A 25,885-nucleotide genomic window follows, 5' to 3' on the forward strand; every position below is an offset into this window, starting at 1 on the left:
TCTCAGTGCTAGTGAAAGAGGAAGCTTGCCCTACTTATCTCTAGCAGTTTCCCAAGGAATCTTGTGGTTGGGCAAAAGGGCTGGGTTGTTTGCTGGGGCATTTGCATAATGCAAGACCCATTAGTTCTCTCTTCCTCACCATAATTTAAACAGTGCATTTCCCAGATGGATCACAAGGGCCTTGGAAATAAATGTGGAAGTGGTGATGGTACTCAACGAGGGGAAGATAACAGAGTGATGTGAGTTCCCATCAATTCCAAGGAAATGGATCCAACTTTGAAGAGGTTCCTTTAATTCTTAATGTGAGAGCTGAAGGGCAGAGTGTGGGAGGGAGACAGGGCATCTCTGTGTTACCTGGCACCCATGGTCCCTTTCCCACGTTACCATTTTGGGGAAATACCCAAGTACTCGTACAGACCCTTGGTCTTTGAGGTGGCCCACCTAATATAATCATGCTCCTCGATTAGGCTGGTAAATCTCTTCAGTGGTCTCTAGAGTGGGGCTGGGAAACGGGTCTGGGTCCACATTTTAGTAAACTCCAGCACAAATATGGCCTTGGCAAGCCCAAAGACACACCTTGCGATCTCCTCCTCGTCCTGAACATTTCTGACACAGGGCCTTGTTATTCCCGACAGCAGCATCTTCATTTCTGTTTCCCACTTCATTCTATGAATTAATGAGTCTGTGCAATAAAATATTCAAACAATCTTCCTAGGCTGGTAGTGAGCACCTCCCTGCGACTCTCAAAGTGTTTGCCACATCGTGTTTTGAAGGGCACATGAAAAGGGTTCTGAAGTGGAGAGTATCATTTTTTCAAAATGCAAAACCGAAATGCCCCAACCCAGGAGGAACTCCTGACACCCTTCAGATGTCTGTAAAAGGACTGTCATTATCAAGTTCTGGGTGCTCAGAGCACAGTGCAGCATGTGCATGATGCCTGCCCAGGCGATGGGAGAGTTCCCACCTTTGAGCGTGGTTGTCCCCACCCCAGCCTGAGCTTGGTCACGACTGGCTCTGACCAATGAGCAATAGCTGACGGGGAGGAAAGGGTGCTCTCCTGCGGGAGGCCATGGGGGAGAGGATCAAGGCATGGTCCCCAGCTGCCCTTCCCTCGGTGGCCAGCCTGCCGACCCCCAGGTGTGTGAGAGAGGCCCCGTCAAACCATCCCTTCAAATCGATAACCCACCAAATGGCCACAGACCCAAGAAAGAGCCCATCACAGGCCATCCGAGCCACCTCAGAACAAAGGCCCATCCCCACCCACAAAATCATGGGCAAAAACGATATAAAATAAATAAAACATCAGAGGTTGTTTAGCAGGGTGTGGGGTTGTCTGGGAATCAGTGTTAGAAACAAATATTCGTGAAGATGAGATGCGGAGAGCCTTGGGCTGGGTCCACGGGGGCAGGTTGTCTTAGGGTTTGCAGTGGTTACCTGGAAGAGCTTTCAAAAAAGGAGGAATCCCAGTGCCTGGGGTTCCTTGGCAGCTCTGTGTGGCGCCGAGATTAGGGCTGTAGAGACTGTCTCCGGTCCTGATGTGTGTCTGCCCTCTGAATACCGCACCACACCCCATGTCCCTCCCTTCCTGCTTCAGATTGGAGCCAGCGTGGGTTGAGCAATAAGCCCACTGCCCCATTTCCTTGAAGTCTGAGCCCAGAATTAGCAGGCAACAGGGGGCTTCCCTGGGGGGTGGGCACACAGAGCCCCTCCGCGTGGGGCCAGCAGAAGTTGAGTGTGGAGTGACCCGGGAGGATGAGGCAAGCAGCCGGGACGCAGGAGACTCAGGTGAACAGAGAGTGGCCAGTGGAAGCCACCTGTGGCTGCCCTTCCCAGAGTGTCCGTGTCCCTCACAGCCAGTGCTGGGTCCTCTCCCAGGAAGACCTCAGTTCCACACAGGGACACCCCTTTACTCTCTGAGGCTCAGTTCCTCTTTCCTCCCCATCCCCAACTTTGAAGTCATTCTATGGCAAGCAGAAATAGCCCATCTAAAGGAGTAGGCCCCAGGTGGCCTGACTGGGGACAGGTCAGCTGCCCCTCTCCTGCCCTGATCATCATCTGGAGAGACAGTCGTTATCAGCATTTGCCCAGAGAGTGGAAGAGGGCCTGGCTTCTCCCTGAAGGCACAGGTTAACTCAGGGGGAGGGAGGTGGCTCCTTGGAGCCACACGAGGTCTGGGGTGCTTTGGTGATCCTGCTTTCCTCACAGAGCTTTTTTGCCATCTACCCAATTCCATCTCACCAGTTTATATCCCCACTGGGGCAACTCCTGGGCATGGACCCAAACACCACGCTGTCTCACTGGGGAGTGAGGTCCTCTGCACCTGTAGGCATCTTGGTTGCTCAATTTGCTTTAGGGCCTGCACATCTGGTGTGTGTGTGTGTGTGTGTGTGTGTGTGTGTGTGTGAGATGCTGTTGGTGCCATCTGTGTGCCCCTCTCACTCTGGCCTACACTGTGGGCACACTTCAGTGGGGACATGCAATACTTATGAATCGTTGCATGATTTTAAACATGAATAAAACTGTTTACAAGGGGAAAAGTAAATGGGGAGGGTGGTCTGTTACAAAGCCTGAGGTAACTGATCTGCTTCCCGTGGTGGACTGGAAGGAGTTCTTTGCACGTGCGCTGTCAGCCCTGGTACTGGGGGCCATCACCTCCCAACCACAGCCAGGGGAACACTAGTTGGTCCCAATGTCAACCAGCAAGCTGAGGGGCAGCCAACCAGGGAAGTCCTTCTGGAACAGGGGTCTATATTGGTGTCAACTGACCGACCCGCTCAGCTTGTCTGTATTGAGAATTTGAATGCAAGGCCACCGAGAGAGATACAGACGCACAGTAAAGTGACCCCTGAGCCACTGAACAAACCAAGAGATAACAAATGCAGAAGCCATCAGATAAGGTCTGCTGAGGACCTTCCTTCCTCCCTGCACTTTGGGCATTTCACCTTGCCTGGGTACACACGTCACAGAACCGTGGCCATTCCACAAACTCGGGAGCAGATACTCGGTCTAGGAAAGGTTTGATATGATGGAGTCACCTCTCAGAACTTAGCGACTCTCTAACACTTCGCTTTGGACAACTGTGAAAATAAATCTGCTCCCCACCCTCTGCACCCTGCTCTGCACCGACAGGTTGTATTTACAAACTTCATCACCGGCCCCTCGCGTGCTCTGTCCTGCAGCCGAGTTTGGCCAATGGAAGACCTAGAAGGGCAGGAGGGCTGGAGGGGCAAAAGGTGGGTGTTCATTTCCCAGCTCCCTCCTCCCTGCGGGAACCGCACATTGAGCAGGTTGTATTCTTCTCTTGCAGACTAAACCCCCCTCTGCACTGCTGTAACCCTTCAGGCCAAGGAGGGGTAAGATCCAGCACACGCCTACCTGGACCCATTTCCTACACACCTGCTCACACCTAAATAAGTATCTTCTCATTAAATCCTCCTTGATTTAACTCATCCCACTCAGCCAGCTGCTTCTTCCCAGGTCGGTAACTAATCCACACTCTCCCATGAGCTCTATTCGTTCTAGCCAGAAACCAACCTCCCTTATCAACTGTCATGGAAGAGGAAACCACACTTCAAGAAAAACGGAAGTACCCTCATTCCACCACATGGCCCCGAAGCACACAACACAAATGCCACTTCCTCCTCACCCGTATTGATAAAGGGTTGTTTCTTGGCCCCTTGCAACAGTGATATCCAGTGTGTGGACTGGCCAGGAATATGGTGCAGGAACAGGGTGAAAAACCCAGTAGAGTCCAGAATCAGAGTCCTGCAGAATGGCAGCCCAGACTTGAGACCAAAATGGTGCTGTTTAGTGTATCTTCCAAACGCTCCTTGCAGCTGTCTCCCTGGATGACGATGGATCCTGCCTGCAGGTTAGATCATCACCCGTGTTTCACACAGATCACTCCTGCCCAGTGTGCTTGGTGCCTCAGGTAGAATTAAAACGTGGCCACACGCTCTTTGACATTCTTCTCTCTGTAGCTGAAGTCTATGTCCCTTCCCCTTGAATCTGGGCTCCGTGACTCCTTGGCTAATAGGAAATGATGGAAGGTATTCTAAGCAAGCTTCCAAGGCCAGCTCTTAAGACAGCAAGAGCTTCCACTTCTTTCTTTGGACCTGTTCTTGGGACGCAGCCGCTATGTGGTGAGGAAGCCATGCAGCCACATCGAGAGACCACGTGTGGGCGCCGTGGACAGAGGGACCAGCTGAGGCCTCAGCCATCAGCCACAATCAACGCCCAGACACATGAGCAGCAGTCCCTCAGGTGACTCCAGTGCCCGGCTGGTGCCGCTTGGAGCAGGGACCAGGTGTACCTGACAGACCAAGCCAACATTTCTGACCTGCTGAGTGCAGCCACACACTAAGAAATTGAAGATGACTGTAAGAAGGAAAAAGGAAAAGATAAGGGTTGGGAAACCTTCAAGATAATTCAAGGTGCTGAATAAAGCATCTTTACTCAGTGCTTGCTATGTGCCTTGGTACTGTTCAGCGGACTTTGCATTTACTAACTCGTTTTGTTCTTAACAACTATGAGGAACTCATTTTTCAGGTAAAGAAACTGAGATACAGAGGGGCTAGGGGCTTTCCCGGAGTCATACAGCTCACTGGAGTTGGCTGCAAATGTGTGGTCCTGTTTATTTGCTCCTCTTTGTAGAGAACTATTGCAAGGAGCTGCCAAATCTTGCTACATCTGCCCTTTTGCATCCCATTCTCTCCTCAAACTCACTCTGGTCAGGATTCAGCCTGTACCATTTATTTAGCTTGTACCATTGCAAGGAAACTGTGCTCATCAAGGTCACTGTCAAGGTCAACACTGAAGGTCCACTTTCATTTGCCTTCTATGTACAAATTGTACATGGATAGTTTTCAAATGTATTTCTCCAGTCTTGGTCTCCTAACCGAGTTCCTGAGTAAATGTTTACTTACTGGATATTCCCCCAAAATAGGCATCTCCACCTTAACTGAAACAGAACTCCAGATTGTCCTCTCCAAACCTCCTCCCCCTGCCATGATCTTCCACGTGCCAGGAAAACGTCAGCCCCTTGCATCTCACTGGAACCCTCTCAGGAGGAGCATCCTCCACTTGGACGAAGGTATCCATTCAACATAAGAATCTCTGACATCAGCACACTTCAGGAAGAGAGTGACCCCAAGTGGTCAAGTGTATAAGATTTCTAGAGAGGAGAGGGGACCCATGCACCATTACGGACAGTGTGTGCCTGAGGTACTACAGTCCACAGATGTGAGCTGGTGTGGTGGGTGCATGCACCTGAGCACCTTAGGTCATCTCTAGTTACTGTTAATGCCTGATGAGATGGAAATGCTGTCTAAATAGTTGCTGTGCTGCATTATTTAGGGACATTTTTCTAAGCTTAAAAGCACTATATTAAAAGTATGTTCACAACTATGAAAACCACTGCATTCCACACTCAGCAAATCAGTGGGGATATTAAATGACCATCAAGATCTTTAGGAAGAGGAAGGCTTTCCAGAATGTCTAAGAAGTTTGCAGCAGCATCTGAAACACATTTTTTTTTTTGCAAGGGTTTGGCAGTGCCAGGGATTTAACCCAGGAACATTCTGAACCACTCAGCCACAACCCCAGCCCTTTTTATATTTTATTTTGAGACATGGCCTCACTAAGTTGCTCAGAGCCTTGCTAAGTTGCTGAAGCTGGCTTTGAATGTGTGATCCTCCTGCCTCAGCCTCCTGAGCTGCCAGGATCACAGGCATGAGCCGCCGTGCCCTGCTGAAACATGGATTATTTAGGAGTAGGCTAATTGTTTCATCGAGATTGATTTTTTTTCTATATAGTTCTCTTTGTGTTTTCATTAGTGCATTATAGTTATAGTGACAGATGGGTTCATTTTGGCATAACCATACAGGCATGGTATGAATTAAATGCTATACAAGAACTGTTCCATGCTGCTCTAAACCGTAGCATCTTGTGACCTTCAAACAGGTACTTAAGGTGCTCCTGAATTTAAGGAATGCTTTCTCCTATTGAATGGTCATGGAAGTGTGGTCTACACTGTTGGGGCCCCCTCCTAATCCCCATTGGGGCCCCCTGTTGCTTTCTCCAGAGAACTGGCATGGCAAAGTAAGAACCCCCTCACCTGGAGGCCGCACACCACCCATTGCCATGGGGACAAGAACTGACTGGCAAGGCATAGGGGGTGCGGGGCCCCCCGGGTCAACCTGGCTGGTGCTGGCGGGCGACTCGTCCTCCAGGGCTCCCAGGGCTCGGGGTCACAGAGCTTCCACAGCCTTCCCTAGGACTTCCCTCACCCTGCCACCCTCACCCCCTACGCAGAGCACTCTGGAAGTCCTGAGCACAAAACCCCACGCCGGCCTCTGCTTTCAGCCAGCCTGAACTCACCGTCACGCGGAGGTGTGAGTTGTGAGAAATGTTCCGGCAATCTCACTACTAGGTGAAGATCATGTCCTAAAACCGAGGTAGAACACCTGCTGCACACCTGGCTGCACACCTGGGCTAGCTCATCACTGGATGGACATCACAGAGTGTGCTTACACACCTGGATGGTGAGCCTCTCCACCCCAAGGTGTAGCCTGAGGCCATGATGAAGAAAAGGCAGGAGATTAAATCAAGTACAAGGAAAGAACGCAATGGTAAACACGTGATATATGAGCTGCTGCCAAGAAATGGCAGATTATTTTAAAGTCAGCATTTTTATATGTAAACTCAGTACACTAAAATAACAATTAAAATCACAGCCTAAATGGATAACCAGGGACAGTCAGTTATCATCATTATCAAGTATTTTGTACTATCCATAATTATATTTGCTATAGTTTTTCATGGTGCTGGGAATAGAACCCAGGAGTGCTCTGCCACTGAGTCACGTCCCCAGCCCTGTTTATTTACTTTTAAAAAATTTTTTTAATTTTGAGACAGAGTCTGCCTAAGCTGCCAGGTTGGCCTCAAGCTTGTGATCCTCCTGCCTTGGCCTCTCAGGAGGCTGGGCTGGCCAGCGTGCCACCAGGCCAGTTCTTCAGCTCCACCATGGTCTTTCAGGACCACCATGGTATGTGTGGTCCCTCGCAGACCAAATGTAATGCACACATGACCGTAGCAGTGTTATTAACAGAATTAATACAGAGTCATTGTTTTTTAGAAACGTAAGCCAAAGGGACCCTTCTGGATGACCTTGCGAGTCTTGCCATTACCTCTAAAAGCAAGGGTGGTCCCCCAGAAGGCAGAAATGCAGAACCACATCCTGTTCCCGTGCAGCAGAACCACGTTCTTTTCCCTGGATGGGCTCAGTCCACAGACATCACTAGCCAATCAGTGACCTCCGTCTGCAGCAGGCAACAGAGCCACAGAGATAAGCCAGACAAGGATCCCAGGTGGAAACAAAATAAATGCACCTGCCTGCACCCCACATGCTGAGTATTGAAGACAGAAGAGCCCTGATTTCAGCAGGGTGGGAGAAATGTCAAGTCAGAGGCACTGGGAGGGCGTGCAGCTGATAACAGAAAGCCTCCTGTGAACCGTGGAGAGCCGTGGAGAGCTTTTTGTATTCATCACCACTTGATGGACACTTGGGTTGTTTCCAGGTCTTGTTATTGTGGAAAATATGGAGTATTGTGAAATACTGTGGATGTGGCAGCGTAGGCGTCTCTTGGAGATCCCGATTTCATTCCTAAGTAAACTTCAAATTACCATCTTCTGATGGCAAGTTGTGTGCACGTTGAGGAAGTGTCGGCAGCTTGTGCAGAGTTCCAAATGTCTTTCTTTAATCAGTCACTAAGGGATGCACATCAGCTTCCCCTTCGGTGATCTATTAGGAAAGTTCAAAGCATTTAAATAGTTGTCTTCAAACTTTAGCTTGAAGATGTTCTTTGCAGTGTGGTTTGTGGCTCTGAAAACTCGGAAACTGGTGAAATACATAATGATGTTTGGACTTTGAGGACCCTGAAGCCATCCAGAAAGTAGCGCCCTAGAAGGCTTGAGGAGTTGAAAAGGCGTTCATGTCATGACAAGTAGGAAAAGAAAATTCCAGACCAACCCAGCACACCTGCCTGAGCCACCCCGCGAGGACTTCTGCTCTGACAGCAGAGTTTCCCTTTGCCCGTCCTGCACATCGCAGGTGGGACAGAGACTAACAGCAGCGGGTGGTGAGTAAGCAATGCCAAGATGCTGTGTTTTCTGGGAAAGAGACTGCAGATCCGCCTGGAGATATACGACAGGGGCAGGAACAAGGCACCAGGACCCCCAGCCGCAAAGTTTAAGGAGACCAAAAAATGAGTACTGAACAGATTCTCTGCCAAGGCAATAGTCTAAAATACCAAAATCCACGCAGGAACGTCTACCCCAACCCAAGGCCTGACAGTGACCTCCCAGTCATTACAGAACCTGAGGTAAACCCATATGCATTTCAATGTGTCTGTTTATTTTTTATACCTAAAGTACACACCATGATGGATTTAAATTTATTTTAACCCACACAAAGAAAATTGAAGTGCACATATTCCAGGGCACCCTGAGATGTTTCAACACGTCCATATTGTGTAGGGTTCAAGTCGGGATGAACAACTATCTTCTCAAACATTTTCTTTCTGGAGGCCTCTACCCCTGGCTCTTGGACTCTGGGGATCTGGAATACTGTGAATGAGGGTGCGTAGCTGCCTCTTTGGGATGTGAATTTCAATTCCTGTGGCCACATACGTAGTAGTAGGATTGCTGTATCATGCCGTTGCTCAATTTTTGAGACTCCTCAAAAAATTAACACTAGAACTATATTTGGAGGTTCCTCAAAAAATTAAAAGTAGAACCATCACATGAGGTTTTGACACACAAGGCAAGATGGTGACAGTCAAGAAAGCCAACGTAGCCGATTCCCCTGGAGCTGTCTCGTGTGCGTGTGTCTGACAAACCCCTCCAATCCTCTCTCAGCAAATTCCAGTCTGCGTGATTGTGACCTGCAGTCCCCATGGGGGAGCCTTGGGCTCATCACCCTGGCTCCACTCTGTGCCTCTCACCCACGCCCGCCCCGGGGTCTGCCCGCCCCGTCCCCTGCTCTGCCTCCATTCCTGGGACCTCCACTACGTCTGCTGATGGGAACTGCAGATGGGCGATGCAGTGAGACCACGCGGCATTGTCTCTCTGTCTGTCTCATTTCACTCAGCAGAGTGTCTCTAGGTTCATCTGTGTTCCTGCAAATGGTGGGGTTTCTTTCTTTTTTAAGGTTGCTTAGCATATTTTATTTGGGGGCGCTGGGGAGAGAACCCAGCAAGCACTCTGCCTGGACCTACACCCCACACCCAAGGCTGAATAATATTTTAATGGTTATTTTTTTCTCCATAAGTTGATTTTGTAATATTACTGATGGGGTTAACTTCTATTAGAACCTGGAAGGTACCATTTTAATAATCATGGTTTGAGGATGAATGAAATATTTACATTTGAAACTGTTTTGAGTCCTAAAACCTTTACTTTTCAATTTTTCAATATTTTTTCACCTACTTTAATGTTCTGAGAGACAGTCGACAAATGTTTCTCAAGTATTGTGGGTTGGGAGGGGACCATGGATTGTTTGGATTATGACAGCCATTGTCACAAGGGGAGAAACCTTGCCGTTTTGTCGCCTCTTCCCCCCTCTAGTGGTGACAGTTGAGATCACAGGGTTCAAAGGAACTCACCCGCTGGCCTGCTGATGGGAACTGCAGATAGACACACAGTGGGGTGTTGTTCAGCCGTAAAGCAGAAGGGAACCTGCGGTTTGCAGCACCATGGGTGGAACTGGAGGTCATCATGGCGAGCGAAATAAGCCAGAGTCAGAAGACAGGTCCTGCAGGTTCTCACTCGCGTGTGGGTGTTCAAAGAGCCGAGGGATGCACAATAGTGATTACTGGGGACTGAGAAGGGAGGGGACGTTGGATACTGGGTGCGAGAACACAGTCAGGAGGGGTCAGTGCTGGTGTTCTGCAGCACCGTGGGGTGACTGGCGCTCACGGCAGCCTGTTGTTGAGCTAGAAGACGGAGCTGAACACTCCCGATATGAAGTCGTGGTAAGATGAAAACTCTAATCACCCTGATTTGGTCAGTACACACTGTACGCATGTTCTGAAATGTCACAGCTGGAGAAATAAAACCCAGAATCAGCAGGTGGGGTGGCATCAAACCAAAAGCCTTCTGCTTAGCAAACGAAGCAAGAGTGTGAAGACGACCTACAGAAAGAGGATCCTTGCCAGCTGCTCCTCTGAGAGGGGATTAATATGCAGAATATATAAAGAACTCCAAAAATCAGCACAAAATAACCCAATCAGTAAATGGGAAATGAGCTTAACAGACATTTCTCAAAAGAATAAAAATACAAATTGCCAACAAATACATGAAAAATTTTTCAATATATTTGGCCATCAGAGAAATGCAAATCAAAATATACTGAGATTTTTCTCTCTCCCTGCTTAGAATGGCAATCATCAAGAATACAAATAATAAATTCTGGCAAGGATGTGGGGAAAGGTACCCTCGTACATGGCTGGTGGGGCTGCAAATTAGTGCAACCCCTCTGGAAAGCAGTATGGAGATTCCTTGAAAAACTAGGAATGGAACCACCATATGATATCCAGCTATCCCACTCCTCGGTATTGATCCAAAATAACTAAGAATCAGAATACTATAGGGAAAGCTGCATTTCAATGTTTCTTGAAGCACAATTCACAATAGCTAAGTTATGGAACCAGCCTAGGTGCCCATCAACAGATGACGGATAAAGAAAATGTGGTGTATATACACAATGGAATATTACTCAGCCATAAGGAAGAATGAAAGTACAGCATATGCTGGTCAATGGATGGAACCGGAGAACATCACACCAAGTGAAAGAAGCCAGACCCAGAAGGTCAAGGTCAAATGTTTCTCTCATGGGCAGAAGCTAGAGAGAGGGAAGGAATTTTAAAACAGGGATCTCATGAAGACAGAAAAGAGAAAGGCCGCCACAGGAAGGAAGGGGTGGAGGGGGACGTGGGCCAAGAGAGGAGCTGTGGGGTGGAACGACCTCCCTGTGCTCCCTGTTTGTGAGAGTGTCACCGTGAACCCCATGTTGGGGTATAATGATACACTGGTCAAAAAAAAAAAAAAAGTCCTACTGTGTCCCAGAAGCATGTACAATTATTATGCTAATTTTTAAAGGTTTCTTTAAAAATGTTTAATGAAGAGGAAACATTAGCCACCCAGATTTGATCAGGACCCTTTGCCTACATGTATCAAAAGATCACGCTGTGCCGTACAAATGCAGACAATTATCAGACAGCAATGAAAAATGCTGTTTAATGAGGGAGAAAGAGCCACTGCCCTGACTTGATCATTATGCACCGGGTCACGTACTGCGTCACCACACGGTACCCCTACAGCTATGCAATTAAACTTTAGAACAAGATTTCGTGTGGCTGCCGTCACAGCTTACCTTGGAAGCCCAGAGTTCCTGAAGGTGACAGCATTTTGGACCAACATGTGACAGCAGCGTGGAGCCAGACCAAGCCCTCTGTGAGTCAGGGAGACGGTGGTTAATGGACTGTCCATCCTGCTGGCTCCCAGGAAATGAGGCCAGAGACCTCCTCTTAGCTCCAAGCGCCTCTACCAAAGGCAGGACTCCCCAGCCCAATGGCCACCTGCTGTGTCCTTCGCAGTTGCTACAAATACTGCCTCTCAGCAAACCACTGGAGGCTGGGTGTCCCCAAGCAAAGACACCATCGCAGCCACTGCATCTTGGTGGCCCCGTGGGGCTGCCAGGCTGCTCACTGGGCCCAGCTGGAGAATGCCAGGCTCTCCTGCACCCGCCCACAGGTGAGCTTGGGTGTGAAAGGAAAGTGACCACAACACTCGGAGCGACCAAGAGATCTTTTTGCAGCAGTGCAACAGAGGAGAGAGAGAGAGAGAGAGAGAGAGAGAGAGAGGAGAGCATGCGCGCAAGGGAGACAGAGAGATCAAGAGAGAGAGAGACAGAGCAAGAAAACAAGAGAGCAAGAGAGAGAGGGCCCAGCAGGAGGGAGTTTTTATAGCCCAAATCTAATGGGGCCTCTGGGTCTGCAAGCTGCCTTGTTGGCACAAGGAGGGGTTGAGTGTTCAGCCTTGAGTGGGGGTTGAATGTTCAGCTTTGACGCAAACAGGTGATAAAGGACCAGACAGAGGGGGGTTTGAGTGCGTGGGCCATCCTGCAGCTAACATTTGTTCGGCCTGCCCTGCACCTAACAGGGTGGGCTCTCGCCACCAGGTGAGGATGCAGGAGTGGACGCAGAGAGAGGGAAGCGCGCGCACACAGGCACATGCGCACAGGGTTTTGAAACTTCTGCCTGAGCCCCACCTGCTCCCACTGTTGGCCAAGGCTGGCCGCAGATGCAAGCCTAGGCTCAGAGCAGGAAGAAGGGGTGTAGGAGGCTGAGGCCATCCTTGGAGCCCAGGACCCACTCAGCCTACCACCACTGGCCATGGTGACATGCCATCTCCTGCTTCCATGCCCCTTATATCTGTCACCTCTACATTGAGCACTCTGAACACAAGCCAGGAAGGCCCACCTGGATCACATGAAGCCCAAAGGATCCACCCAAACTCCTGCACTGTAGCCACCAGAACAGCAGAGGCTCCATCTGCTGAGTTTCCTGTTATCAAAGAGTTCAACACCTGATGTCACTCAGATGTCTCTCAGCTAGTGCATTGCTACAGTCCTAAGTGCCAAGGTGACTCAAAGTAAATGTATAGTATCATCTTGCAAAGGGAGAAAAGGGAAGGGATGAAGGGTCTGGAAGAGGAGCTTTGTGGTCAAGAACTCAGAAGCCAGCTCGGACACCTGTAGCTGTGTGACCTTGGGATAGGCTTTTAACCTCTCTGAGCCTCAGTGTTCTCATCTTCAAGAATGAGAGTGATCATCCGTTCATTCAGTCAGTCATCCAACATCTTTATTAAGAATCTAGTATGTGCAAATATCCATCCTGCTGGAGACACATTTTAAGTTGGACACACCAATAAAAGAGAAAGTACAATACGGGGTGACAAAACATGAGGTTCGTGGGGTCGTTCAAAGATGATACCGCATCCTACCCCAGCCAATGCAAAGAACTCTTCCTACTAGAAGCGTGATTAAACCAAGTCTCAGGGAAAGTAGAAATTTAGCAATTTTGAGGGAAGGTTTCCAAGGAAGAGAAGCCAGGTGCAGAGACGTAGATTCAAGAGGAGAAGGCTTTCCTCCCGGCTTCCAGGATACACCTGCTATCAGCCTGGTGAGCAGAGGGACATCCTGACACCTCAGATGCCCAAGTTCATCCACATCTCCTGGGGTCACGTTAAAATTCAGGCTCTGAGCTGTAGGTCCGGGGTGTGGTCTGAGGCGGGGCTCGTTTTGCCAGCAAAGCTCTGGAGTGATGTGATGTTGCTGGTCCGTGGACCACACTCTGCATAGGGAGGTTTTCGAGTGCCCACTGAAGGGAGGTTGTCTACAATTTAAATTCTCACCCCTCTTCTCTCCCCTAAGCACCCAAGATTTGATGAACAGGGCTGATAATTTTCTGAGCAGAGAACCCTACCCAAGTCACAGGGAAGTTTCTGCCAGAAACAAGGGGGTGTTGGTTCCCTGGACACCCTGGAAACCAAGGCATTTGCCAAAGGGTGTTGTCACCAAGTGCTTCTCTTCAAGAAACACTGGACTCTGTTCCATCGAAGGCTCCCACTCACCAGTCAAATTCTGTTAATTTTCTGTGTGAAAGAAGCCTCTGCCTATGTACTGAGGAACTTCCACCAGGTTTTATTGATCATTTCTTTAAAAGCAGGGAGAGCATGTGTCTCATGGTAACTCACTCAGACAACCAGTCACTTCCTGAAACCTGCTCTATGCCAGGCACGTGACATATGCAGAGGCCACACTCAGACCCCTGAACCAACCAATGCAGGAGAAAAACAATGTAGCCACCTGTCCTCAGTCCTACCTTGCACTGCGATCATTTCCAACAACTCTGGAAATACAGGGAGTTGCAAGTTACAGAGGATAAACAGTAATTTGCAGCAGAAACTCTTGATTCTCACCAGTGCATGAGACCCCCGTCCCCACCCATCCCGAGAGTTCAGAGCTGGTGGGATCTTGCATCTCCATAGCAGGCAGAGAAGGGAAATCAGACCAGGCTCCTGCAGGCACTTAAAATTCCCAAAGGCTGTTCCAGGATAGTGTATGAGAAAGCAGGAAAGCACTTTAACCCTGGTAGAGAGAAGAGAAAACTTCTTCAGAGTCTGAAAGTGAGTACAAAGGTCGTATCTACAGCCATGGGTCTTTCCAAAATGCACGGAGATAAATATAGTGGCAGAGACGACAAGGGTAAACCTGCTGAGAAACCATTGCCCTCAGATTGGCAGGCACTGCTAGCTACCCAAAGCCATTCCCAGCCTCCCCACCCCAGGTTGCTCCCATTCTAGAAGCTATAAATCAAACACTTGTTTTCAGATTCCTGTGCAAGCAGCAATGGTCACATTACATAGTTCTAACCAACTAAGTGAAGAAAAATCTGGGAAAGTTTTTGCTCACTGCTAAAGAGAGAAGCAAGAAAAGAGAATTGCTTCTGCCCCATTCCTCTTCTTGCCTTGAGCATAGCTGTGATGTCTGGAGTTGTGACAGCTATGATAAAAAGTCAACGTGATGATGATTAAGGGGAAAACTATGCAAAGCCTTCCTCTCCCGCTGCTGGCGGAACGTCACACATGCAGAGCATTGCCGTGTCGCTGAGCTACACCCCAGCACACAGACCCTAGATCTTTCACAACATCGCTAAGAAATAGAAGCAATTCAACAACACCTAATGCTGGACTCTCTTCATCAAGAAAAATAATTCCTGTATAATTAAGCCACTGGATCTTGGTGACATGCAGCCAAAGCTGGCACCCTCCTGGGGTGTGATAAGAGGTGATCAATTCTCTTTGTGCTGTCATTCTTGCAACTGGTTTCTGAACATTTCTGTACCGTTTGTCTCTGTATTATCGCAGGGATCATGTTCTTGGCATTTTTAAAACCAGTTATAACATCGACCTGGGCCCCTTGTTGATTAATGAATAGAATAAAACCCTTAACCCATGCTCATCTTATATCTGTGCAAGTCGAAATTTCACCCTTTCTTAAGTTGCTCAGCTAGTGCGGGGCAGAGCCGTGATTCAAGGCCACGCAGCCTGGCCCCTGCCCTGGCCTCCTGGGGCTGCCTGCTGTGGTGATGCCCAGCGTCACAGCGCAGCACCCACCCCTCTGACCAGTGCCCGTGGAGCACAGCAGACTCTCACCGTCTTGGACGAGGAGGGCATGGAGGACAGCAGGATGCCCGAGGTCTGGGACTGGGAGCTGGGCTTGGTCTTCCTGGTGAGCCACCTCCTGTACTCTTCTCGTACCTGAGACAGAGACACAGCACGGGAGGACAGGAGGATGGGTGCTCCTGGACCCAGCAAGATTCTGCCCCAGGCACGTCAGGTGGGTGGATGTGGGCGGAGGTGGGCGGAGGGATGGAGGTGGAGGGGGGTGGATGGGGGGGGCAGAGGTGGGTGGAGGGAGGTGGGGTGGAGGGTCGGGTGGGTGAATGGGTGTGGAGGTGGGAGGTCTGGTGGGTAGAGGTGGGGGCATGGAGGTGGGGGTCTAATGGGTGGATTGGTGTGGACGGGGGCTGCAGCCACATACCTGGCGGCTGAGCAGACAGTGGATGACGAAGATGAACGTCCCCTGCAGGCTGTTGATGATGGTGAACAGGTACGCCATGATGCTCGCCATCTGTCCAATCTGGAAGAAGCCCAACACCCAGGGGCAGCCCAGGATGAAGAATTGGGCAAATGCTTTGAAGGTCAGCAACCTGTTGGGGGAGAGTTGCAGGCGTGTGATCAGAGGGCAGGCACTGTCCTGGGGCCGCACTCCCAGGGCTGTCTGAGCTGCCACCTGGCGAGGACACAGCTGGCCTGCAATCCTCATGCTCAGAGATGGAGAAGTCAGATCCTAGAGGCAGTTAAAATGCAGCCCGCCTAAGGTTCACCTGGTACAAAGATGTGTGGGTACATTTAACAAGGTTTCATTTGCAGTATTGAAAGACCTCAAGGACCCACCTTCTAAATGGCACATGTTAAATGAACTGTGGACCCATAGTATAAGATGACATGAAGCATTTCTTTTATTGAGGTAAAATTTGCCTAAGATACAGTTCACCATTTTGACTACTTAAAGTATGCAATTTAGTTGACACTGGGTACATTCACAACTTCATGTAATCATCCCCACTCTGTACCTCCACCTTGATTTTATCATCTCAAAAGAGAAACTCTGTAGCTATTGAACAGTCATTTCCCATTCCAACTGCCCCAGGAGGAAACCACCCAAACATAACAGATGAGTGGATAAATAAATGTGGTATATCCATTCAGTGGAGTAGTATTGCACCGTGAAAAGAAGGAGCTCTGACCCACAATAGGCAGTGCGCGAGCCCTGCAAGAGAGAAGCTGACCCACACCAGCCACTGTGCGGGTCCATTATGCAGAACGTCCAGAATAGCGGGTGCCTAAGACAGACAGGGGTTCTCAAGCCACTTTTAAAAATGAGACAAGAGCAATAATCGGGTATTTGGGGTAAAGATCCGGGTCTGGATCAGGCGCCTGCATTCCTCTTCTGACTGATCCCTTCACTCGCTCAGGGAGTTATGACCCTCACTTGCCTCAGTTTCCTGGCTTTGATAAAGTGAGGATCATACAAAGGCTTGCTCTAGAGGTAGGAAGGTGAATGGACACACCGCCGGGTGCTTGGAACAGAGATCGGCACAGAACACGCATCTCTGTGGGTTGCTGTCAGCTGAGATGACCGTATATGAGCTGTGTCACAGCACAAAGCAAACCTCAGAGCAGCGTGCACAGGGCCTCTCCCCTGCAGGAGGAGGACACGTGGGTGGAGTAGAATGCTTCACCTGGCCCAGACCTGGAGACCCGGGGCTCCCAGGAAAGTGCTCACGGGACGGAGCTGCCTGGGTACAGGGGCTGTGAACACGCCCGGGGAAGCAGGCTGTCACCGTGGGTGCCGAACTCTGAACGTATCCAAAGCCTCTTCCGAAAGGTTGAAGTGGGGAATTTCACTTTATATGGAGAAAACTATTTAAATTTTTGTTCTACTTATGTTTTAACTTTTATATTACTTTAAATTTTTTTTGCAGTGGGTAAAGAGGAGTTAGACATGCACAAGGAGAGAAGAAAAGACTATTCCAAGATCACCGACCATCAAGTCTAGATAATGTGTGGTTGTGGCAAGATCTGAAGATGAACCTAGCTGAGCGAGGAAGTCCAGGGACACAGAGGATGACCGTCTCTAACATGAGATGGAAAATGGAACCCGACAGTGAGATGGTGTACTTCACCTACTAAATCAGAAAAAAAAAAACAAAAAACGCAGAAGCGACCGTAAGCCCAGTGCTGGCAATGCTGCAGCTAAACGGGCACTACTGGGACTGGACGAGAATTTCCTGGAAGCTGACCTGCAACCTGTATTTAAGGCATTTTGATTCAACTTACTCTTGGATTCAAGCAGTTCACACTTAAACTGGTAGAATTTAAAAGCCACAATGTGCAAAGATTCACCTACATGGGTAGTCAAGGTAGTATCATTTATAATAGCAAAAACAATTCAGAAATAATTTATATTCATGAATAAGGAATGATTTAAATAAGTTCTGCTTCTTCCTTACACCAAAATGCCAAGCATAAAATACCCATGTTGTAGAAGAATCTCTAGTTTAAAGTGGGAAAGTAGCCATGACATCATTAACAAAAAAATACATATAAAAGTAAAATAATATGAATCTGTTTCTTATGACTATGCACACGTGCGTACTCACAGAGAATGCATTATTTGTAGCACTCTATGAAACACTGTTCCTAAAACCACAGTAAATACATTATAAGCCACACAAAGCGAGAAATGTTAGTGTCCCCCGTCTGCAGAGGAGGGAAGCAAGCTTTAGGGAGTTTTGGAACCGCACCTGGTGTCTCTGAGCTTGGAGACCTCAGCGTTGACGCTGGAAAGCTTCTGCCTCAGGATGCACAGCGTCCAGGTGAGGAGGACGAAGTTGATCTACAGTGTCAAGCAGAAGGGGCCAAGGGATCGGCACATAAATGGTCAGCGGCTGGCATCGTTGGAACCAGAACTCTGACCACCCCCGTCTCTAGCAAGCAATGGAGCAAGCCGGTGGCCCTGGCAGCAGTAGCCCAGCCCCCAGGGCTTAATACCCATGGCTTCCCTGCTCCCAATTCAGAAGACAGAAAGCGCCCCTATCCAGCACTCGGGACACCCGCTTCCCATCAGGCGGCCCCGGCTTCACGGGCCCACGGCCACTCGGGGCCCTGGTTTCCCGGGCCCACGGCCACTCGGGGCATGCCCAGCTCCTTTCAACATTTCCACACTCGGCTGCAGCCCCCCCACGGCCTCGCCAGCCCCAGGCTGTCCCCAGTGCAGAGCTCTGTGGACTCCCCGGCTGCCCCCCCACAGCCATCTCAGAAGGAATCGCCTGTGAGCGTTCTCTCCTGTGGATGCTGGTCACTTCCACAGGGTGCGCCTCACAAGGGTGAGCTCAGGGGAAAAAAAAAATTCTGGAAAACAGAGGAGCAAAGTGACATTTTCTGTTGCCTTTAGCTCTTCATACAGAGGAGAGGGGAATCCAAGAGTAGGCAGGAGGAGAGGAGGAAGGCGATGTAACTCTGGACGCCCATGAGTGAGTTCAAGTCCACACGGCCTTCCTGAGGCTGGGAGGTGCTGGGGTGCAAAGTTTATTTAAAGTTGTTCCGCACTGTTGCTCTCTGTCACGGGGCGAATTGGATCACTCCTCCCCCAAGAGACGCATCGAAGCCCTGACTCCCAGGACCTCAGGATGGGACCTTATTTGGAGGCAGGGACATCACAGGGGGCATCAAGTTAAGATGAGGTCACCGGGGTAGGTCCCCATCTACATAATGGGTGTGTCCTTATCCATTGGGGAAATTTAGTGACAGAGACAAACACAAGAGAGAGAAGACCGTGTGGGAGACACGGAGAGAAGATGGCCATCCACGCCAGGGTAGCCATCCTCAGGCCCCCAGAAGAAGAGAACCCTCCTGCTCTCAGGGGTGTGGCCCTCCATTTCAAGTCTCCAGAACTAGGAGGCAATAAAGCCATGTTGCTCCGTGGTCTAGAGCTCTAGAAAACTAGGACACGTCTCCCCAAATCCACTAGACATCGGAGCAGGCCTCCTGGAGGGATAGATCCTCAGGCTTCCCAAGATGGAGATGGTTCAAAAATGAGCTCACATGACACAAGGAATCCAGCCGCCCTGTGGGTCAGCCAGGGAAAGGTCATCTGCAGACACTGTGAAGGCCGAATGGAGGCAGAGGCGGGGTTCAGAACCCCGGGCCTCCCCTTGCCGCCGCCCATCATTTTCAGCTGGTCTCACTCCCTGCTCCTCCACGACACCACCACTGCCCTTAATGTCCTTTCAGCCCCCCGTCATTCTGCATCTGTACCTGGGAGACCCTGGGAGACCCTGGGAGACCCTGCACCATTCCCTGGAGCATAAAGATTGCAGTTGCTCCAAAGGCTTTTGCGTTCCAGCCTGAAAGTCATACGTCAAAGAAATTACTAACTCGGAAACCTCAGGTCTCGAGGAGACAAGAGAGCTCCTGAGGGCAGCAAGGAACCTTCTTGCCTTTGCCCTCTCCTGGCCCTTCCTGACCGCCCGGGTCTCCTGCCTCCTGCTCCAAAACATTCTTCACCAAATAATTTGCTTACCAGTATGATCACGGACACCGGCCCCAGAAAACTCCAGATGAAGCCTCTGGCTGTGCTGAGCCAGCAGCTGTGGAGGGAAACGGGAGGGGTGAGCATTGTCTCAGAGACCTGGCGTGCGGCTGTTCCTGTCCCTGCTCATGCTCGGATGGAGGAGGCTGGGAGGTGAGACTGAGGTGAGAACTCTCACCATGGGGCAGGTTGCTTGTGGTTCCTCTGGACTCTGGTGCCTGCTTTGCAGACCTTCCACCTGCACAGACGTCCCTGAAATGCCGGCCTAGTGCTGTCTGGGAAGCACGTCCTCAGCGCGGAACCTCTGCAGTCCCTTGTCCCTCTCTGCACGACCCCCGCGGATACAACAGATCTGATGTCATTCAGATCTCAGCTCAGGGGCCCATTCCATGCAGGAGCTGCTCCTGACCATCCTTAGCCAAGAATCCCAACCTAGACCCTCTCTATCAGTGCTCGCTGCACGGTTAAAAATGGCGGCTGTTCTATCCTAACTTGTCTTGTTAGTTGTCTGGGTCTTTCTGCCCCTGCTCGATTATGAACTGCACGAGAATTTGGGGCTTGAGTGTTTTGTTCTTCTCTTTAATAAACCAGCACCCAGCAGCAAGCCTGGCCTGCACCAGGGCATTCCGTGATTGTTTCTTAACGGGAAGGAAGGGGGGAAGAAGATGGAAGCTGTAGGAGGGGGAACCTAATTGAGGGGAGGGGTTCTGGGGGACTAGGTACTGTCCCAGGCGTACCCCTCTCTCTCCTCTTCCTCACTCTCTCCCTCATGCTATGAGGTTAGCACCCTTCCTCCACCATGCCCTCCGCCATGAGGTCTCCACCTCACTGCAGGCCTGAAAGCAATGGAGCCAGCTCACCATGGACTGAAACCTCTGAAACTGCAAGCCCAAAAGCCAAAATGCACCTTTTCTCCCTTAAGTTGATTCTCTCAGGTGTTTTGTCACAGCAACAAAAAAGCTGACTACACACATGTGTGCACACTCACGCACACACACCAAAAGGAAAATAATCACATCAGGCCAACTAGCTGTCCTCTCCCTGGAATGGGACACTCAAGTAGTAGTGAAACCTGGGTTTGTAAAGTACACCACCCACGCTACTGCGCACAACAGCTCTGACCTCAGCAGGACTACTGCTGCAGTTATTGCTCTTCCTGAACCTGGCAGTAGGGTCTTCAGGAAGAGAAACCTTGTCACTTACCGGTTATGCGTCCCATAGCCCTGGAGGTACATGCTGGCAGAGATGGCCACCACCAGCCCTGGGAACCCGTAGCCAAAGGCACAGAGGTACAGCATGCTGATGTTGTGGGAGCTGAAGTAGTTCACCACCTTCAGGTTTCTGACCATCAGGAAGAGGGTCACGGCCTCCACCAGCGTCCAGGAGAAGCAGGCCAGGAAAAGGTAGTGGAGGCACCCGGCAATGATGGCACAGCCCGTCTGCAGAGCAGGCAGAGTCAGGCTCCCCCACAGAGAGAAGGGGCAGGGGGCCCTGAGAGTGCTGAGGGAGGCCTCCTGCATCTAGCCCCCGGGGGCAGGAAGCTAAGCACCCCACGGAGACGGAGGGGGCCCTGCACAAAGCCAGCTGCTCCTTCAGGGAAGCCCAGCACCTACTGTGCGGTGGCAGGTGGGGCTGGCCTACTGTGGTCAGTGCGGTGAGGGAGGTGGACACACCCACAGGAGTTAGCACCGTTTAACGCGCTGGGAGAGAAAGCAGCAGAGAGCGCCACAGGAGGACAGGTCCTCGGCCACCCCACCGTGCTGTTCACATTCACGACACGGTTGTCTCATTTCTGTTGGGGGATGAGGGTTGTCCTGTGCCACCTCATGTACTACCTTGTGTCACCTCCTCCTGTGATGACAGTCAGAAACATCCCTGGACATTGCCAAGTCTCCCAAGGGGCAAAACGCCCACAGGTGAGGACCGCTGGCCAAGACAGGAATAGGAGGGACCACCTCCTGACATGGTGGGGGAAGTGATCTGAAGCTGACCGCCACACAGGAAGCCGTCAGCTAGGTGAGCAGCTGGGAGCCGGGCAGCAGGAAGGGGCCCAGCACGTGCAAAGGCCCTGAGGGAGGGAGCTGGGTAGGGTGGAGCAGACACAGACTGGCAGAGGAAGGGGCCGAAGGGGACACAGCTTAGGGGTTTGACCTGGTTGTCCGTCTTGTCTACACCAGTGAGGAAGAGAATCTTGGCCAGGAAGAGACACACGCAGAGGTGCAGGTGGAGGGAGGTGTTGCGGCTGCGAATGGCACGGCACAGCAGGAAGGTGGCAATGGCCAGGACAAGGCACACCAGGGAGAGGCTCAGGCCCACGAGGCTAATGATTTCCAAGGAGACCGCCACCTGCCAGAAAGGAGATCTGCCGCTGGCCTCCGCAAGGAACAAGAATGCCCCAAGCAGGAAAGAAGAATTATCCAAATCCCGGATTGGAAGAAAGGGCTCAGCCTTTCCTCCCTCTGACACTCAGAATGACCTAGATACTGTCCACTGTCACCCTCAGCATCACTGCTCTCCTGGAGTGGGCTCACCCTGTGCATTTGGGCTGCATGTCCACAAACTACATTTCCCAGAATCCCTCAGGGAGAAGGTCCTGGTGTAACTTAGGTCCCCCACTGAGATGCATGCATAAAGTTCTGGAAGGCAGAAAGGAGGGAAATGCCAGCATTCTGCAGATAGGAGTGAGCCGTGGCTGGACACCATATTCCAACTATCCTGTCCCCGATTGCATGGGGACAGAATGGACATGAGGACATCTGCTTCTGACCTCTGGAATAAGCCACAGGATAGGGGTGACCTTGAAGCCAAAGTCCAAGAATCAGCCTCCTAACTTCAACTCCTCCTGCTCTGTGACTGCGTGGGCTTTGAATGCCCTGCGTTAAATTCCTTTCTGCTTGAAAAACCTGGAGGGGTTTCTGCTGCCTCCCCTGAACCCCAACTGATCCCCAGACATTCAAGGATGCAGCAACCTCGGGGAGTGGAAATGACAAGCTAAATCCTTCTATGCCCTCTTTTCATAATTCATTTTAACATTATTCATAAGTTCATGACTTTCTCTGAGTTGAAGATAGGCCAGGCTCTCTCTCATGACCTCTTCTGTGTGATATTGTCACAAAGTACCCAAGAAAACTGATCAAAATTCTGCCAGTTTCTAATTGTATGATTTTGCATAAAATACCTAAGTCCTCGGTGCCTCAGTTTACTGATCTGTAAAAACGAGGGTATTAATAGTAACTGCTTTTGGGGAGGGTTCAGAGAAAGCTTATGAATGTGCCGGTAACATTTTACACCCCGTGGAAGTGTGAGTTATTACTTTCTCCTCGTTCTCAGTTCTGAGATGAGAAAGCTGGCTTCAGCTCAGAGGTTGACTTGGCCAAGCAAATGCAGCTCTAAAGTGGCAGAGATGGGACTTGACGGGAGGCCAACCTTGCTCTGGATCCGTTCCTTTCAGTCCTGATCCACCGAATCTCCACCCAGAGCTTGGTGCCTCTCTGGCAGGGAACTGACCCTCGGCTCTGGCAGGATGGACAGGGACACCCCGGCCTCTTTCCTCTACCTCATGGGCACGTTCACTGCGGCTCCCTTCATACCGCATCTGCTCACGCACCCGCCACCCTCTCCCAGTGGACGCCTGTCCATTCCTGAAGCACAGCCTCTGCTCCATGTATGTAGTGGAGTGAAAAGAGAAGTTTGGAGCCAGACAGCCCCCACCCCAGTTCAGATACCAGCTCCGTCAATAGCTAACCTCACAAGGAGGCAGGCTAGTGAGCCTCAACCTCCCAGCCTGTGAAACGGTCTAAGAATGATTAGCTGAAGACTAAAAGTCAGCCCACGATGGAATGCCCCCTAAACAAGACCTGCGGCTACCACGAAGCCTGCCCTGTGTGGGGTCACTATTTCTGATTTTATAGTTGAGCATCATGTTTCCCAACCAGACCATGAACTCCCAAAGGACGAGGCCCGGCATCCATCCCTCTGACCCCCTGGCTCCCTCCCGCCGCACAAAACACCACAGGGGACACCCAGAAGACATTCCGTCAGTTTTTCCCGCTGGATTTGAAGCAGACACTCAGGGAGCCAGAGTACCCATCATCAGCACTGACCGGGAGCTCCTCAAGAGCCATGATGATGGCCAAGTTGGCCAGCCGGTCACAGCTGCAGACTGTGTGTGTCTCCAGAACTTTCAGGACCTCACAGCCGGCCGGCGTCCACCCACCATCCCCCACGTCTGAGCTCCAGGACACGCAGATGGGCCTCTCGGACTTCTGCTTCGGCTGGAAAAGCAAAGGGCTGGTCACCCGAGAGTTCCTCCCTAAAGGACTTGACATGTTCCATGGGGAGAGGAGGAGGGGGAGAGGGATGCGCTGTCTCCAGAGCAGAGTTTCTGCCTCTGTGAACACACTGCCGTGCGGCTTCCTACTGTGCTCCTTCACACACCTCACCCTGCCGCTGCAGAACCCAAGAACGACCTCACCTCGAGAGATGCTTCTCCAGCAGTGGCTTGGGTCATTGGCTTGAGTTGCAAGAAATGGTGGATGTTTGTTGCCCTGTAGTCCCCCATTAAAAATGAGCTAAGTCTACAAAACATTTACTACACGTCTGAAAATCACAGAAGAACCCCACGTTACCAGCACTTAGCAACCATAGGTGTGAGAGAGGTGAACGCTGATCAGGAGCACCCCGACTTGGTCATTACACGTGGCATGCATGTACCAAGTCATCCCACTTGTGGAAGCTGCAGAGGAGGAAGGACAAGGAAAATCGAGGGGGGCAGGGGCTCACATGGAAAGCAGAGGAAGAAAAGGAAAGGAAGGGGTGGGGATGGGGTGCTGGGGGGGACAGTGGTCAAATGATGTGGTATGTTGGGTACACACAAGAATAAGTGATGACAGATTCCACCATTATGCACGACTATGATGCAACAATGAAAAACGTGAAGAAAAAAATCATCACACTGTCTAATTTAAAAACCTGATTCAAACATTACAGATGTTTCCATGGATTGAAACATCAAGTGGTACCCCTTTAATTTGTACAACTATGTTTTAATGTATCAATTAAAAAGTAAGTTTTTCAAGGCCCTGGAGGGAAGAGCATCATGCCAATGGACACTTCCGAGGCTCATCTGAACGGGGGAACTCAGCACAGGGTGCATGGGATTCCTCTGCACTATTTCTTACAACTGAATCTATGATTACTTCAAAATAAAAAGAGAGACCCCCTTCGCCACCTGAAGGTTCTCCAGGACATAGATGACAGGTTCCGAGAGGTTGTCCTTCTTCTCCCCGGTTATGATGCCCCCAACAATGCGAGAATTCATCCTCAGCCTCTGCTTGAAGTTGGCCCGGGGGCTCTGAGGGCCCTGGAAGAAGCGCTCATCTAAGACGGACTCCATGTTTGCAAAGGAGACAAAAGCCACCCCCGTGGACCCTGCAGATTCCCCCCAAAGAGAAGGAGAAAAACAGGAATCATTGGTTTGGTAGCTGTTGAAGCTGGCCCAACACAGGCACACACACACACACACACACACACACACACACACACACTGCTCTTCTGTGCTCCTTGCTGGGTTACTCAGGGCTGAAGGGTGAGTGAGGGTCAGATCCGTGACCCTCATCAGAACCACAGCATCTACAACAAAACATCCCGAGGGGCTGTGACCTGGAGAGACGTGTCTACGCTTAACCGTAAACCTGGATTTGTGTTCTTAAGGGACAATGCTGCCTTTGGTGGGAAATAAGTTCTCCTCCCATCTTTAGGGTCTCTTTGGTGGGCTTCTCTCTGAATATGTGTGGTCTCCAGAGATGCTGTTCTAGGGTCGCTTCCTGTCCCCACCTGGCCACGGACAAAACCTCTGGAACTATGAGCCCCAAATAAACTTTCCCTCCTCTAATTTGCTCTCGTCAAGTATCGTGGTCACAGCACGAGAAGGAGACTAACATGTCTGCTTGGTACCTGTGCCTGGGAGTGCTTGCACTACAATGATGGTTAAGTACCTGTGACTGAGACTCTACTGCTCACATTGCTGAAAGTACCTACTGACAACCCACAGAGAAGAGCCTGCCAAGCCCAATACAGATGAGACCTGCACAATGGAAACACAGC

At 50.5% G+C, this 25,885-nt stretch overlaps 1 protein-coding gene across 4 annotated transcripts in view; it reads right to left on the reverse strand.

Moving 5' to 3' along the window:
* Window positions 1–12,898: 12,898 nt before the first annotated feature.
* The window catches only part of Adgre1 (adhesion G protein-coupled receptor E1), a 40,151-nt gene continuing 27,164 nt past the window's right edge, over window positions 12,899–25,885 (reverse strand). For 3 of the 4 annotated variants that reach the window (XM_046443899.2, XM_046443898.2, XM_046443896.2), the window contains 9 exons: window positions 25,011–25,210; window positions 23,884–24,054; window positions 21,932–22,126; window positions 20,984–21,219; window positions 19,772–19,838; window positions 17,994–18,085; window positions 15,665–15,833; window positions 15,277–15,381; window positions 12,899–14,209 (listed from right to left, as the gene is read on the reverse strand). In XM_046443899.2, coding sequence (XP_046299855.1) covers window positions 14,204–14,209; window positions 15,277–15,381; window positions 15,665–15,833; window positions 17,994–18,085; window positions 19,772–19,838; window positions 20,984–21,219; window positions 21,932–22,126; window positions 23,884–24,054; window positions 25,011–25,210 — 1,241 coding nt within the window. In that variant the 3' untranslated portion in view covers window positions 12,899–14,203. Of the gene's footprint in view, window positions 14,210–15,276; window positions 15,382–15,664; window positions 15,834–17,993; window positions 18,086–18,496; window positions 19,352–19,771; window positions 19,839–20,983; window positions 21,220–21,931; window positions 22,127–23,883; window positions 24,055–25,010; window positions 25,211–25,885 lie in introns of those variants that run through there. The other variant, XM_058579169.1, reaches the window with a different exon arrangement.

This window comes from Marmota monax, unplaced genomic scaffold (genome assembly GCF_021218885.2).
Source record: "Marmota monax isolate L192 unplaced genomic scaffold, Marmota_monax_Labrador192_F-V1.1 WCK01_AAM20220418_F8-fsc00102, whole genome shotgun sequence".
NCBI classification, from domain to species: domain Eukaryota; kingdom Metazoa; phylum Chordata; class Mammalia; order Rodentia; family Sciuridae; genus Marmota; species Marmota monax.